At 36.8% G+C, this 17715-nt stretch overlaps 2 protein-coding genes across 2 annotated transcripts in view; one reads left to right on the top strand and one right to left on the bottom strand.

Moving 5' to 3' along the window:
• Nucleotides 1-2150: 2150 nt before the first annotated feature.
• The window catches only part of spn-E (tudor domain containing 9 protein spindle E), a 114986-nt gene continuing 99421 nt past the window's right edge, over nt 2151-17715 (top strand). Inside the window, exon 1 of the mRNA XM_083137970.1 lies at nt 2151-2311. The gene's annotated coding sequence lies outside the window, so the exon portion shown is untranslated. The remainder of the gene's footprint in view (nt 2312-17715) is intronic.
• Nucleotides 9670-15988, bottom strand: LOC146000552 (uncharacterized). Its single transcript, XM_083138298.1, has 2 exons — nt 15035-15988; nt 9670-10068 (listed from the first exon to the last, which is right to left on the bottom strand). Exons 1-2 carry the CDS (start codon nt 15986-15988, stop codon nt 9670-9672), a joined length of 1353 nt encoding a protein of 450 aa, XP_082994424.1.

Below are 17715 nucleotides of genomic sequence, written 5' to 3'. Positions count from 1 at the left end.
GAGGGTTGAAGTCTCAGCGGGGAACAAGGTGGTGGGAAGGGAAGAGGGTAGCCATAAGACACCAGCCGAGTCCGTTTTCGCTTGGCACGACCAGGGTACCTTTAGAGATAAATCACTAAATATTGGTTTGTAACACCCGTTGGGAAGTAATTCGTGAGAAAGGTTCTGCCTACTTTTTAAAAAATGAACATAGTATTTATCCAAAGTTAAATGAAGGGCCATCCAGACTTTTATATATTTTATAAAGTAAAAAATCCTATGGTAATGCAAGTCTCCTTTGACATTTCATTTACAACAAATATCTAGGATATTTTCGACGTCCAGTTGGAATACGTGTGCATTGGGGGAGAAGATAAGGTGAGAGGATTTGTTTTCCCCTTCCTCCTGTAATTGTTGTGTTTTTAGGGATAGTCCTGTAGTGTATAAAAAAATAGGTTTGTGAGTCTAGATTAATTGGATAGTGCATTGTTACTTATTACACACACTGTTTCCCACATTACCAAACGAAGATAAATTAAAAGTTAAACATCTTGGCCAGTAGCGCAACCACAAAGAAGGGGTGGGGTCATTGCGGAGTTTTTATTCTTTCGATATCTTTATCACGTTGGCACTACCCATCATAGTAGCCGCCGGCCGTCACTGATCCTGAGACTCAAAGAGATACCCGCTAGAACAGATCCACAAGATTCACTTGCATCACCAGGAGAGTTGAACACAACTTTCAACTGCACTGCCTTCGTGCAATGAAAAATCCAAATAAACCTAGCACATGGTCATACAAATTGGTGATGTGGTGAAAAGAGTGATTTCTCCATTGAACTTTAGTGATCACCATTTAATAAAATAATTATGCACGATTGAATCAATTTTGCAGGATCGGCACATTTAGCCGTACATCTTTAAATGTCCCCCACGCAATACAAATCACTAAACTAAATTCACTTCTTTGAACTGACACCTTTTCCCTATCAAAATCGCTATTTTGTTTAAGTCTTTACAATGACCGTTTTTTTCATGTTCGAGAAAAAAAACAATTGTAGGAACTCATTGTTGAAAGGCAACATTTATGTAAACACTGGTTGCAACACCGCTATTGTTTGAATGTAACAATGTTTACCTAGCGCTCCAAAGTGGAAGATCAAAATAAATAACGGTGAAATATTTTATTTGAAATCTTGTTTAGGAACATATAGTCCACGTTAAAAGGCACATACATTTCAACATTCATTGTGTTTGTCCTTATCTGTGACTGCCACACCATAAGAGTTTCATGAGAATTATCTAATTTCTGTGTGCAGTTTCTCTTTCCATAGCATGTGTCACATGTGTTGTGGCTGGTTCTGGAATGGGGCTTAGCCCCTCAGCCCCTACCTAACTATGCCTATGCTGGTGATACATAAGCACTTTCAGTGGATATTAATTATTTTAAGAATCCACAAACCATACACACAGAGAGAATTGTTCTGTATCTGAAACATCATGTGTCTCATCGGGAAGTATTATGAAACAACCATAGTATTTTAAATTATTTTTTAGGAAGGGGTCCGGTTCCCCTGGATACGCCCTTGCTGTTAGGTCGACGAATGAGGAACAAGAATCTTACGTACCTCTAGTCTGTGTTGAAGTGAGTGGAGGATCCCTTATCGCACAACATTATTTCAACCATGTGTTGTGACATCACTGGAGATAAATTTTATTTTTAGTCTATTTGCCAGTGTTAGATTAGGCCAGGTAGGTTTAGTTTTATTAGCATAAATATTAAATTTGCAGTGTACTTATGCTAATAAAACCCTATCCTAATAGACCTAACCTAACAACGTTAGCATTCCTCATCTGGCGTCAGAACACAAGGTTAGAAAAATGTGCGATAAGGGAGACCAAAGTAAGTGAGTTTTGCAACGGTCTTACTTATCGCACACCACTTTAGCAACCTTGTGTACTAACGTCACGGGAGAAGCCTTTTTCATTTTAGGATACATGCCTACATTGTTCGGCTAGGCTAGCTCGGTTTAGTTCTCTTAGCCTAAATAATAATTTTTAATTGCATTTATGCTAATGGAACCTAACCTAACAGGCCCAACCTAACCTCGTACGAATACCTCATCTGACGTCAGAACACAAGGTTGCAGAAATGAAGTGCGAACGGGCAGACCAGTTCTCTACAGCGCTGTAGTCTGTAGTTCTGCGATTTTGCGGGAACGGAATATTCCGTGATGTGAATGGGTTTTTAAATTTTGCTCCATGTGATTTTGTTCGAATAATTTTTGACCGGGAATAGAGGAACAGAAAATTAATGTGCATGCAATTAGAGGTAAGTACTTACATTTCATAGACGAATGTCCCAATATGATGGTACTTGTTTACTATCCTTCGGACACATTTATTTATTTTTACAGAAGAAACTACTTACCGTAATAAGTTCCTGTAGCATTGTCTAACATCGGGAAAGTGTTTTGTGTGATGTGGGAATGTTTCATAGCTGAAATTCATGTTGTTCGTTGAAAATCAAAAAACTCCTCAACAGCAAAAAAACAAATTACATTACATTTTCTACAATCCAAACCAGAAACCAAATAAGCCTCAATCTAATATCTGGGAATACACAACTAGAGCCTAAAAAAAAATCAAAATTTCTGGGTATCATTCTGGATGAACACCTTAGCTATACAGAACACATAAACACGCTACAATCAAAATTAAGTAGTGTGTGCTATGCCCTTCGAGAAATGGTAGACATCTCAAGCACCCAAACTGTAAAGTGCCTTTATATGGCAAACTTTGATGCTTTACTAAGATACGGTATTATGGTTTGGGGTAACAAGGGCCACTCCAATGTCCTTTTTATGCTTCAAAAAAGAGCTATAAGAATCATAGCTCGAGTAAAGAAAACTTATTCATGTAGAACTCTTTTCCGTAAACTTAATGTGTTAACTCTCCCCTGAATATATATTTATGAATGCTTAATTTATGTTAAGCAAAATATTTCCAACTTTGCCACAAATGAGGAAATACATGGCCTAAACACAAGAAATAAAGACAAACTTCACATAAAACACTGCCGCCTTAACTTATATAAGAAAGGTCCCTTAAATTCTTCCATAGATCTCTACAATAAACTACCACAAGATGTGAGGAAAGAACCAAAATTGATGATATTCAAGCACAAGATAAAATCAATGCTTCTGAAGCATGTTTTTTATTCTATAGCTGAATACATGGAAGCAACGTTTACATAAGACAAATGTACATAATGTAGTATAATAACATTTTATTCTTGTAAAATTAAATGTCAAATGAAAGTGGGTAATTAGTATATCTTCTCATGTTATATTTTTTTGTGATTTTGATATAATACCAGAGTAAGACCCAATTTTTTACAATTTTTGGCTATATATTTTGTATTTGTATAATCTATTAATGTAATATTGTATTGTAATGTAAGTATTGACATGTCCTATATTACCATGTACTGTAATTTGTACACACCGGTAGTCCTTGGACGCAAATAAACTGAACTGAACTGAATAGCTAGCCCCATGAACCATTGGCGCGTGGATAGGTTAGTTCTGTTAGGTTAGGAAACATAGTTAAAATTTGGTGTCGTGTTAGTATGAGGATCTAGAAATTGGAAATAATTGCGAACCATTGGCGCTAGCCCCACGAACCATTGGCACGTGGTTAGGTTAGTTCTGTTAGGTTAGGAAACATAGTTCAAATTTCATCAAAACAACGTTGATACACTTTCAGGAATGTTCCGCGAAGCAGATACGTAAGTACGAATGTCAAAAATTGACGAAACAAAAAATTAGAGGTGTCCGAAGGATAGTAAATTTTTACCAAAAATTACGGTAACAGTTCGTTATATTGGAGACACATTGCGGAACATAGTTCAGGGTGCCATTATGCTTTTTACACAAAAACAAACACAATTTTTCACATACAGAGTGATTTTTTTTATTCCTTTCTTCGGTTCTATAACACACAATATGGCGGGCACGTTTTGACTTGACTCATGTTGTGGGTATGCAGTGTTTCCAACCTTCTTCACTGAAAAATACCTACTATCGTGTTCGTCACGTGTGAAAATTTTACATTATGTACGGGTTGCTGACGGATAGCCCCACGAACCATTTCCGATAAGGTTATGTTAGTCAAGCATAGTAGAAAAAAGAAGTGGTTGGAGACACTGACAGGGGCTTACGTCATCAAATGTATGCAGCATGCAGTTCATCTAGCGAAAGCAATGGCAATTGTGCGTCGGTGAGATATTTCTCTTGAAAAATACATGATTTCCCGGTCAAATATATTCCACGATGAAAGAAAATACCTCGACCAACGTTGGAAAGCTTGGAGAAACCAATTTCCGTAGGTAGTTTCTTCTGTAAAAATGAAAAAAATGTGTCTCCGATATAACGAACTGTTACCAAAACTACTCCCAAATAGTGCTATAGTGGAACCATAAGTGAAAAAACCTGAGCAGAAGCACATTGCATCGGCGGGTGCGAGAAAGGGCAGGGGGGAGGAACATTCAGCGCGGCTCACATCAGCTTTGCCAGACCTATTGATTTCTCGGGAGAATTCCTTAATAAACTATTGCTATGGAACCTCCAACAGCCAGCTCAAAAACACGTTTTCTGCTCATCTTACTTGAACATGGAGGGGAGAGGTGGAGTGGAACAACACTCAGCCGTGAAAAGTGCTGTTTGAACTGTGAAATTATGTCAAACGCTACTCAATTGTGCTAGGACATTATTTTATTACTTTGACTACATTACTATTTTTAGATGGCTGTATTTTATCCCACCCCAGACTCTATTTCTATTTTAGTTATTTTACGTCACTTTTGTGCCTCTTCGGGTAAGTACGACAACAAGGATGAATGAAGAAGTGATGACATGGATGAAGTGACACAAACCAGTGAAACGTCCATGCCTTGCTAGGTAGATCCTCTGACTTCATAGCGTGGGCACATTATTTTATATATGTGTGTGTGTGTGTTTTTATTTCTAGCAGATGGGGAGGATAGGTGAACCCTAGCATAAGCGTTGTTATCTTTAATTATTGAGGAAGACATGCTGTATAATTCACCAATATATTTCACATACGTAATTCATTTTCTCATTATGGTGCAGGATGCGTGCCAATCCCTAACGATACCTGTACACCGACCACCAGCAGAAGGCAAATTAATTTGTTATTGTTAGCATTCGACTTGAAAGATTGTGGAAAATCTCCGACAACGAAGGGCGGCACATTAGCTTCATTTGTGAACACAACTTTCTACGATTTACTGTCCAAAAATAGAGACATGGTAGACCCCTTGTGTCGGTACTGAGAAAAGGCAAACTTGAGGGTGTTTTCCGTGCACCCTCTTAGGTTTTACTACCGGAAGATGCGGAAGAGATGAAAGACATTGGTCAGGCCCCTCGGACGGTTTACTTTCTTGAAATGGAGATGTTAGGTTTCTTTTTGCTAAACACAGGGTGCTGGGTTTAGCACCATTGTTACAAAAGTATCTGTGACATTTACATCTTAAACAACTCGTGCCACTGCAGCAGGTGGCTTTTATTGTGACCCTTTGCTTGGTGACTCTAGGTTATTCACAACCTATATCGTTCCCCTCCCTTCTGGAAAATGAATGTTGACATAAAAGTTCCTATTACCTATTTCAGACCTATGAGTCGATTTCATTCACAGTAATTTACATCCATTATTGTAATAGAAACGTGGTAATTTCAAACTCAAGTCATGTTTTCTGAGAGGACAACGCTATTATGCCTGATAAAAACAACAACATTGTTTCCCCCTTTCTGGAAAAAAAACTGCGGACGTTCCCTTGCCCCCAAGTGCACAAGCCTATGCCACCCCCCTAAAAACATTGTTTATCCGCTACTATTAGATCATTGGAGTTTGTAGCAGATCTTCTGGTTTCTCAAGGAACTATCTCCTGATTTTTTCAATTCTGACCTGGCAACACTGCACCGACAACGGCAGGGACGATGCGAGAACGCTTTTGACGGAAGGTTTTTCCCTTGTGGTCGAACTATACCTATCATCTCAGAACCTGATATAGGGTGATGTAGGTCAATGTGTGTAACGATGTTTGCTGACATTTGGGTGTATGTTCTGAATTAATCATGGTCCACAGGCATTTTTTTACATGGTTAGATTTCTTTTTATGTCTTAAAACACCCAGTCTTAACTGATTATTTATTGCATCTTGTCTGGAGAATGATTTTTCCCTTCCATGCAGTCCTACTAGCTATATGATTTTCTTTCAAAGTGACTTTCTTCACCAGATGGTGACGATATTGAGCTATTTTCACCAGATTTTAAACTGCACATGTGCATGTTCTACAACCTGGGCTGACATGCTATACGGATGTGTGCATTCTTCAGTTGTTGTATATTAGTCTTGCATCGGTGTGCATTTATTTTTGTGCCAGCAACAAGTACCTTTTCTCCGCACACCATGGAGTTGGAAGTAACGGAATGTGTTCCGATATGGACTGCTGCTGCTAATGTTATGTGATGTAGGTATGAAGGAGTATTAGGTTAGGCAGGTCAGGTTTAGGCTGATGGTATAATTTCTGTTCTTTAGCAGTTTTTGCTATTCTCACTACCTGGTGAGAGTAGTAGTTGTTCAAATATTTTTATTTAAATTAGCTTCTTAGCAGTAGCTTCACCAATACTGTCAATGAATACAATAAAATACAATGTTGTTGTATATAATTCAGGTAATTACTTCGGCCAGGTTCCTTTTGTTTTATGCTATGTATGCAATTTTTACATGGTTAGATTTTGATTTAAGTCTGTTAACACATACTGCGCAGTTTTAGCAAGTAAAGGTAAGACAGTTTTTCCTTCCTTTTTAAAATATTTTTGTCACATTTTTTTGCAAGTGCATGTTTTTACTATTCCAGTGCATAACACAAATATTTTACACACACTTGTGAAAATTTCACCCACCATCCCCAATTTTCTTTAAATTCGGTGTACATATGAAACTGTTGATGCTGATGGCAAAAATGTATTTTGTAATCATATGTGGGGGACCCAAAGGAAACCAGAATTTTGTAATAAAAAATTGTGTATTTATTTTTAGATGTTACGAATAATCTCCTTCAAAGTACTATCCATTTGATGCAATTCACCAGTCTAAACGTGTTTTTCACTTTTCGAAGTAGTCCTGAAACTGAAACTTTTGCAAATAGATGACTTTTAATGCCTTCGTCGGGTTTTTCTTCCACATCTGCAAAATGCTTTCCTTTGAGGACATTTTCATTTGGGGAAAAGTCGCACGGAGCAAGGTCGGGTGAATATGGCAGATGGATAAGCTTGGTCATGCTGTTTTTAGTTTAAAATTGTGTCACACTTAAGGCTTTGTGTACTGGCACGTTGTCGTGGTGCAGCCACCTCTCCTCAGTTTGCCACATTTGCCACAGCTCGGGGCGTTCCAAGCTTTGAATTCACTTTTACAGCTGCATCCAGTATTCTAAAGCCCTTTCTTGTACACTCAAAATTTGTGAACAATCATTAAACATTCACTGTTACCATACTCAGTACAGCATGAAAAACAGCATGATAAAAGATTCACGAAAATTGGTCCTGTGCTTTCGCCTCCTTCCCATGAATGCAATTTGTGATTGCATCTAATATACAGGGTGATCCATTTCAAATGTCAGAAAAGCAAACCGTTATGTACAAGAGGTTAATGTACAAGCAGTTTATTGAAATACAAGTACAGAGCATTCCCTGACATTCACTACGAGACTCGGCGGCAAGCGGCCCGGCGTCAGCGATTGTCTTTCCCGTGAACAGGTTCGTGACAGTCGCACGCTAGAGATAATGCGAGTCGTGTGAATTTTTGTAACTGGGTGTTACAAAGTGTTGCCGATGGCGTTGTGGATCCTAAATTTATTATTTTCACAGATGAAGCACGGTTTCACTTTCATGACTATGTTATAACGCAAAACAAGCGCTGATGCCAGGCCGCTTCCCACTGAGTCTCGTAGCGAATGTCAGGGAATGCTCTGTAGAAGGGATGTAAGAGTGGAGGTTTACAGATTTCAGTCACATGGTGCTAGCGTGCATGGTAGACAAAGATGGTAGTCATGCCGCAACAGTGTACACAGTATATCTGTCGTGTCCTGTCCTGGTCGGCGCTACAGTCCATGTAGGTCCTTGGCCTTCCTGACTACCTCTCTCCATTCGTCTCAATCCTCTGCTTTTCTTCTCCATCCTTTGATTCCTAATCTTCTTAAGTCCTCTTCCTTGTCCTCTATCCATCTTTTCCTGGGCCTACCTCTTCTCCTTCTCCCTTCCGGTTTTCCATTGAATATTTTCTTGACAACCCGTGCTTCTTCCATCCTCTGAACATGCCCAGCCCATCGTATTCTACCCTGTTTGATCTTGACTACAATATCTGGCTGGTTAAATAATTCCTGTACTTCCATATTTGTTCTCATTCTCCATCCCTCTTTATCTCTTACCGCTCCAAATATCCTTCTCAGTATTTTCCTTTCCCACCTTAACAACCAATCTTCCTCTCTTACCGACATCACCCAACTTTCTGAACCATACATTACAATGGGTCTTAATATTGTTGTATATATTTTAATTTTTGTATTCCTACTAACATTCTTAGATTTAAACACATTTTGCAAAGAAAAGTAGCATCGATTTCCACTTGTTATCCTTTCCTGTATTTCTGTAGCTGTCTTGTTATCTGCTGTTATTATTGAGCCCAAATATTTAAAGGCTTCCACCCTTTCATATTCTTTTCCATTTATTATTATGTAAGGTTCTCTTCTGCCTCTTTCTGGATTTCCCATCTTCATATATTTTCTTTTATTTGTGTTCACTTCCAGCCGGTGGAAGCGGCCCCGGCGCCTACCCAGCGTCGAATAACATGGGTACCTGGGGGAAACCCTGGGGGGTAAAGGCGGTCAGGGGCGTGATGCTGATCACATCACCCCCACTCACGACCGGATCAAGAAAGTGTGGGGCGTTACCCCCACACCCCCTATACGCCTTCATGGCGTGGTGCTATGCACAGGGGAACACTTTACCTTTTACCTTTTATCACTTCCAGTCCTAGTTCTTGAGCTTTCTCTTCTAATACTTGATAACTCTCTTCCATAGCTTGCTTATTCCTTGCTATTAAAGCTACATCATCTGCATATGCTACTATTTGTGTTAGTCTATTTAATATTGTTCCTCCAGGGTTGATTGGTAGTTGTCGGATTACTTTTTCCAATGCTAAATTAAATAGTATTGTAGAAAGTAAATCTCCCTGTCTCAGTCCTTTCTCTACTTTAAACATGTTTGTCATTTCCTGTTCTACTCTGACTTTACATTCCGTTGTCTTCATTGTCATTTTTGTCAGTCTTATCAATTTCCTTGGGATCCCAAACTCTTTCGTTATACTGTAGATCTTATTTCTTTCCAAGCTGTCGTATGCTTGTTTAAAATCGACATATAGTTGGTGAAGTTCTTTTTTATACTCATAGAACTTCTCCAACACTTGACGCAGTAAAAATATCTGGTCCATTGTGGAGCGATTTTTTCTAAATCCTGCTTGGTAATCTCCCATGATTCTTTCCATCCAATCTTCCAATCGTGTTGCTAAAATTTTACCAAATACTTTATAAGTTCCATCCAGTAGTGTTATTCCGCGGTAGTTTTCACACTTAGCTTTATCCCCTTTCTTAGTATAGGGCATATTATTCCTACTGTCCAGTCTTTGGGCATTTCTTCTTTTATCCAAACTTCTTCTATCACTTCATATATGGCCTCCTTCACTCCCTCTCCACCATATTTCAACAGCTCCGATTCTATGCCATCTTCTCCTGGTGCTTTATTATTCTTTAGAGACTTTATTGCATCTTTTACTTTCTTTAAAGTTGGTATTATCTCTTCCTCCTCTTCCTCACTTATTTCTTCCTCTTCATCACTTTTCCCCTCTTCTTTATTCTCCTCATTGGTTCCGTTAAGTAGTTCACAGAAATACTCCTGCCATCTTTCCATCATCTTTATTTTGTCTCCAATGAGGTTTCCTTCTTTATCCTATGACAATAAAAAGAATACATTGTCATAACTACATTTGAAAATGGTTAGGCTAAGTCCAAAGTTCCACATTTGTGCTATATCTATAATAATTTAGTCATATGATTGCTCAAAATTTTATTCATATAATGCAATTAAGTGTCTGAAATTACTATTTAAACTAATTTCATTAAATATGATGTTTAAAAAAGCCAATTTGTATATCATGACCAAATTGTCAAATTGTGCAATATTCTGAATTCATATTCATAACAGTTATTTTTGACTGACAATATGAAAAAACAAATATCTTCAGTCATATGTGTTATTTCAGGCAAGCAAGATAAGTTACATTCAAATTTATAATTAAATTTATTGAAATTATGTACATTTGCATTGACATCAAGGTTTATATACAAAGGTCAACTCTTTAAAATTGTTCAATGTCTTATATGATGTCATACTTGGTATTTTATATCAACATTCAAAAAATGGTAATTGTAATCATTAGATAAGTATATTGTGATATACATAGTAAAATAGCTGTAACAGAGCAATTATGTACATTTACAACACAAACATTCAAGGTGTTAAGCACTTATGAACAAAAATATAAAACAAAAACAATTGAAGATAACACATACTAAAAAATCTGGCTTGAACTAGTTGCTCTAATACTAGTTGTCTGTGACTTTTAAGAAATCTCAAGATGGATGGTACATAAGTAAAAATGTGACTATTGGTGAAGGTTTGATATCATTAAAAATCTGGATATTTTGAGAGATTATACTTGATAAGTTAATCTTTAATAGTTTGTTTAAACTATATAGAGACATTTTGTTGATAACAGAAGCTTGGAAATGCTTTTATAATGGAATAATCTGTAAAACGAAAAAGAAAAGATTTGGAATTGGTGTAAAGCAAGGTAACTTAATATACTATAAGGTAGCGCCATCCGAAAATTGCCGATCATGCACGAACGCGTGACGTCATGTGGGAGGATCGGTTATGCTCGGTGCCCCTTCGGTTATGTTCGTTCGGGGCTTGGCAGAAGCAAACGGCCGCTATCATTTCTATGCGAGTTTCAGAGAGGGAAAGTGTTTCATTACTTTGAGGGGTAAATATTAATTATCATACTTCGGGATGGTATTGAGGTATTCCTTTAATGATTAGTAACATAATTAAAACACGCTACTTTTAAAAGAGGGGAAAATTGCACGTGCAAAAGTATTGTAAAAATTCATTTTTCTGAAACATGATCGATATATTACAAAGAAGGTTGTCCGTGTTCTAATTAGAATTTCAGATTTCATCATTTCATAAATCGTATTATGATTTTAATAAGAAACGTTACATGCTAAAGAAGTATTGCATAGTGAAAGAGTTACAAAGAAAGAATTGATTGACAGATTTGGTTTATTTTTGCCTTTCTGTCTTTCTTTAAATATGAAAGGAAAACCCATAAGAGGATCTCTTTCTTTGTTTCCACAAGCCGGCCTCCTTGGCGTAGTGGTTAGCACATCGCACTTCAACGCCAAAGATTTGGGTTCGAATCCTGGCTTGGGCATGGATGTTTGTGAGTGTTCATTCATCATTTCATCACTCATCCCTATCTTCGCAAATTAGCCAAAAGTGGCACAAGAAGCGAAGTAAAATGAAGCAAATCAATCAATCAATATTTGTTTTCACATATACTATCACATTTACTAAATTCTCAATTTTCCCATTAAGGACAAGTCAATATCTTGCCCGATTGGATTCGAATCCGGGATCCCTGGCGTCGAAGCACGATGTGCTAAGCACTACGCCAAGGAGATCGACAGAGGCCTCCGAAGTACTACGGGCTCACAGAACGTCACAGGAGTACTATCGGATTATAAATTATGGATATTAGAGTTTGGATAATAAATAAATAAATTATATAATATATAATCTATAAATAAAAAAACACCCGTTCTTTATTTATAGAATCTCAAAGAGAGCGATAGTTTGCCAAACTAAAAAATAATCCTATCTTGTTCTCACGATAATAAAAATAGAAGGCATAATAAAAAATAAATAGGTAACTATAGATTGACACAGAATTGAATAAGATGAATTTTGATGTAACTCGTTTTTATGTGGTTCTACTGATTAACTTTTAATTGGAGTCCAAACTTGAATATCCGTAATTTTTAATCCGATAGTAGTCCGTTATAATCTATTTACAACATTTAACACAACGCAGTACAAAAGCCTAATATTTAGTTTTCTGACTAAATAGTTCCTTCTTATTCATTCAGAACGTTGCAATCATTTCCAGGAACATTTCAAATTTTACATAACATCAGAAAGTATTAAAATTATACTGATATACTTAAAATCCAATCTTTACCATTCACCATAATGTAACTTTATTTTTGAAGTTATCAAGTGAAAGAAGCAATATACAATCTAGATAAAATTTTACTCTGCATTTGATACTTACTCTAAATTCGAAAGAATTCCCAACCTTCTTCATATATTTATTTACTGTACAATAATTTACGTACGGATCAAAGTTCCACATGCAAAAATTTTTTGAAAAGTTTTATGTGGAGGAAGAATGATGAAATAGTTTGTAAGATAGTAGTTTCAGACTTTGAAAACGCAATTCCAGTTTGTAATTTGCAGATATTTTTAATTTCTCTGGTTCAAATTTGGCTGCAAGTTATCGTTGTCATAGTTCTAAAAAGTATTTTTTCGTATTAAGAACTTTACATACAAACGCGTGCAGAAGATGAGTCAAAGTGTACAGTACTAATTTAACTAAGTTAACCTACTCGAAATACTTGATGAGTGCTAGGAACATCAAACTTAAATGTCTTAACCTACTAATTCAAGCCAATAGAAATAGATCTTTGATCACACGGTAAATGAAACGCTTTGAGAATATCGATGAAAATATCTTAGTTTAATTAAACAGTAAAGGAGAAAAGTTACATGAACTCACAATGATTGACCGTGCAAGTGCACGAATTATTATTCGTTGAAGGACTTTGTCCGCAGATTTTCCATTTTCATTCCCATGTGTGTCTGAGTTGTATAACCGGAAAATATACTCCAAGGCTGATATGCCACACACATTTGTACATTAACGAAGTAACTTGCATTACACTAATCTTAGATCTTGCTCTTTTTGACAGAAATGTACTACAAAGAAATAATGTAACATCCATTGGTTTATATTGAGTACAAGGGTACAAAATTATTCACAATATATTTGTGAAATACCAAAATTCAACAAAGTTGCAAACATTTTAATGATAGGTGTAATATTCACTTATGCAATATTTACCATCGTGCATACGCTATGTAACTCGAATTGAAGATGTACTAAGTGAATTTCATTTCGAATAGCGTGAAAGTAAGTACACGATCTTCGAAATGCCCATTTCCGACAACGTTTTTCACAATAATGTGAACATACAAATCACAATTCACATCGGTCTGTGTTAAATGAAATTGCTAATAATTATAAATCCGACTTACATAAAATGTACTTAACAAATCAGTTAGGCTCACTACGTACTTCGCACTAGTTGAACACATTTTCAAGATAATGATGACTTCTCTTGTAGTACTTTCGGTTAGGTTACGTTCTAGATTTTGAACTTTTTTATTTGGTTAAAGCGGTTGAAAGAGGTTGTTTGTAATCTTTAATTTATTTGCTTCATTATGCAGATGTGTATTTCTCCTTTGTAATAGATCGAATATGTTTTCCAACAACGAAACATTGCTTGCAGTTTGTGTATATACCAACGTCTATATATTTTTCACTTTTTTGGCAGCATAGTCTTTAGCCTGTTTAGGGCACGTTTCCTTATTGCGTGTCTTTCGTAGCGTACAGCTTTGCAAACCTTATCAGCACGTCCTACAAGCGAAGCATATTGTGAAGATAAGTGTTTAGGAGAACTACACCATTTCCTCGATTATTTGGTACTAAAGTAATTGGATGTAATTTTAGCGATGGCACTGCAGTTGGCTTCAGCACGTTCTTTGGTGGAAAATACAGAAATTCTGCTTTTAGATCTCGCACATACGTAGTCTTCTTCACAATAATTGGCACTGCACACTTGCATTTTTTACATTTCGTCTACAAGCATGAATCCACTGTTTACTTACGCAATTATCGACTGGAAATCTATGATATTTTATGTCAGTTCCTTTAGTTTTCTGGTTATAGTTTTCATAGCTTGCTACAGCACAATTAGACATGATTGCAGTCTACAAGAACAAAAAATACAATAAAAATAAATCGAACGCTACGAAATCAACAACCTGCTTGTTCCGATTTTTGCGACATGTTAGTAGCTAAATGCAAATGTACCCCGCACCAAACTTACTGCACATAGCAACGAGCACCGTCAAACCCGATCCTCCCAGATGACGTAATGCATACGTACTTCACATAGCAAGGAGCACCCCCTGGGTGTAAAGTGCCTAGTTTAATAATTGGGAGCAGGAAATTATTATCTGCTGGCATCAGCATTAACTAGCTAGTAAATGAATATTGCATTATCTAAAATGAAATGTTATGAGAAATAAGACTAAGTGAGTGTAATATTTTCTACATTTTGAATGTGAACAAGCCAAATGTGAAGTTTTGAAAATTGAAGGAAGCCATCTTGTGGACCTGATTGAGGAATCTGACATGTTGAGTGTGCTCAGATGTAAAACTGACGCATACTCAAATATTTAGTGAAAAACTTGCTCTGTCTCACAAGGAGATAATAAAGAAATGTTTTCTACATATAAATAACATTTATATGTTATAAATGTTCTTGTAAATAATTGCATAATTTGATGCTATTGTAATTTTTGTTGTTTCTAGTTTTTTTTTTTCTTTCTTTTCATTTTTATCAATATAATAATTATAAAGTTATCAGTATATGTAAATTTAAATTTCCTTTTCAACATAGCACCATAGTTACCTATTGTGCCAATACTGAGTTTAAAATATACTGACAAAGTTGTTATAATCCTTGTAGAAAACCGCTCTGGGTTGGTATCCTTTCTTCAGATCTCTTGTTCTCTCATAGAACTTTCGTATCTCATTTCTATCTTTCATTTCATCTAACTCTTCTATTTTATTTCTCTCAAACTGTCTTTTCTTAGCTCTACATGTCTTATCTGCTTCTCTCCTCTTTTCTCTATATTCTTCCGCTACTTGTCTTGTTCTCCGTTGAAGCATCCTTTTTCTGGCATCGTTTCTCTCCTGTATTAATATTGAGCATTCTTCATCAAACCACTGTTCTCTCTTCTTGTTTTGTTTCTTTCCCAATGTATCCTCTGCTACATTACCTATTACTGTTTTTAATATTTCCCACTTACATTCTAGTTCTCCTTTCTCCCATATATCCTTTTTGGTTTCTAGTGCCTCCATAAGTTTTTCTTGGTATTCCTCTCTTACTCTGGCATTCCTGAGTTCCTCTACATTATGTTTCATGTTCTTACTTTCCTTTTTTGGTCTTTTCGCATCAATTTTCTGTCTATACTTGATTCTCACTAGATGGTGGTCTGTGTCACCATCAGCACCTCTACAACTACTTATCTCCATAATATCTGTGGCATGTCTCCTGTCTATTATAACATGATCTATTTGGTTTTTTGTGCGGCCGTCTGGAGACACCCAGGTCTCCTTTTTTATATCTTTTCGTGGAAGCCAAGTACTTTTAATTACCATTTCCTTACTGCTTGCAAAGTCTATCAATCTCATTCCGTTATCATTGCTTACTTCATGCAGGCTTTTTTTGCCAATTATGCTTCTGTACATCTCTTCTCTTCCTATTTTGGCGTTTAAGTCCCCTAATATGATTTTTACATCGTGTCTTTGTACATGATTTATTTCTTCTTCTAATTTTGAGTAAAAAGCATCTTTCTCCTCCTCTGCTTCTTCTGTGGGGGCATACACACAAAACATTGTGATATTGAAGAATTTTGCTCTAACTCTGACTGAGCACATCCTATCATTAATTGCTGTAAAGTTAATAATACTTGGTTTAATAGACTTTTGGATTAGGAAACCTGTACCATTATTACCAGTTTCTCCTCCACTATACATCAGTATATGTTTTCCAGACGTTATCGTTCCTTGTCCTTTCCAGCGTGTTTCTTGTAATGCTAACACTTTCACTCCATATTTTTCTATTTCTTCTCTTATTTCTCTCAGCTTTCCTGGTCTCTTCAATGTTCTTACATTCCAGGTTGCGAGCATTATATCGGTTTTCCTTCTCATTAACCTTTTCTTTCGCCGGGTCATCAACAAATTATCCGATCTCCTCCGAGGCAATCTTGTGGTATCCGTAACAAGTTCTTTTGATGGGGTAGGGGAGTTAACCCTACGCCCAACCCCCAACCTGGAGGACCAGGATTTATTTAGGGTTTACTCCACTAGGAAGGTTGGTGTTGCTTTGCCTTCGGAGCCCTTCCTACCCCTTGGTTTTCTGGCAGGGTATCCTTCCCTTAGCCTTTGGGGATCCCTCCCCTCCCTGCAAGGCAGCAGGGGCTGTGCTTATTTAATGGCGGCACTTCTTCACCATGTCACAGTGCTGTCCTTGGGCATTTCTGGGTTTTAATGGGAGTGATCCTGCCACAGATCACTCCCTCCAGACCCTGATAGCACTGCCGCCTCGGTCCGGGACTGCTTATTTGGTTATTCGCAGCTAACCATCATATCTGATGGCCATTCGCTATCCGCCACCTGCGACCCGCCCAGTAGCTGAGGCCCGCCCTGGGTATCTGTCGTGTGGTATGTGGAATTTTAGTGTTACATGTATCAGCATGTATGTAACACACTAAAATTCCACATACATACGACAGACATACTGTGCACACTGTTGCGGCATGACCACCATCTTGTGGTGTAAGTTACACACAAATTATTTTTATTTTTTGACAAATTAAATGTGTGAGGGCTGTTACTTATTTATGCTTCATGTATGGAGTTGGCAGCTTCATAACGTTCTTGTTTTATTTTTCCTTAAATTTCGATGTTATATTTTACTGCAATTCGGTGATATTTTTTGCAGTTTGCCAAAATTTGGTGTTATTTTTACATGCATTTTTACTTCCCCTTATATGCTTAAGATTTTCATATTGCTTTAGTTCTGGCAAATTAAGACAAATTTTAGTTTTAATAACAAAAAAAAATAATTAGGGTTTACCTTTGCGAGAAATGATAAAGTGTATTCAATTTGGAAAACTGTTTCATCTCATCAGCCAGTAAATATGAAATGTTTATTGAACGATATCACTCAAATCTTTGAACACAATCACACATCACATTTCCCTAACATTGTCAAAATATCCCTTTGTGACTTCAAAATACTGTTTTGTGTACACACACATACACGCCCCCTAACCCCTTTACCTGCAACACAACAGGTGTTTATCCTGAAAATTTTCCCGTCCCTACGAAAGTTCCCTTCTGGGAAGATCTCCCCGGTGAATTCTATTTGAAACGAGGTTTTAACACTATCCGTCATGTCTATGCCAAACTGCAATTAATGAAGTGTGATAACCTATTTTGAATGTAACTATTTCCAGCTAGACTAGAAACGACAGATCTAATAGCACTTCAGCTAGTCCTGTTTGATCAGAAGAAATGTTTTCTCCAATTTATATTGCATATTTCGTGGCATTTTTGGT

Source organism: Lepisma saccharinum, chromosome 16 (genome assembly GCF_977018435.1).
Source record: "Lepisma saccharinum chromosome 16, izLepSacc3.1, whole genome shotgun sequence".
Taxonomy (NCBI): domain Eukaryota; kingdom Metazoa; phylum Arthropoda; class Insecta; order Zygentoma; family Lepismatidae; genus Lepisma; species Lepisma saccharinum.
Note: the sequence above shows the minus strand (reverse complement) of the source record. Positions and strands in the feature narration are given on the sequence as shown.

Bases quoted from the DNA above. Each gene is read 5' to 3' on its own strand.
- LOC146000552 (XM_083138298.1), bottom strand. From the start codon at position 15,988: ATGTTTTGTGTGTATGCCCCCACAGAAGAAGCAGAGGAGGAGAAAGAT. The intron at 10,069-15,034 runs GTCAGTATATTT...TTATTGTCATAG, and splicing joins ACAAGGATTATAACAACTTT to GATAAAGAAGGAAACCTCAT.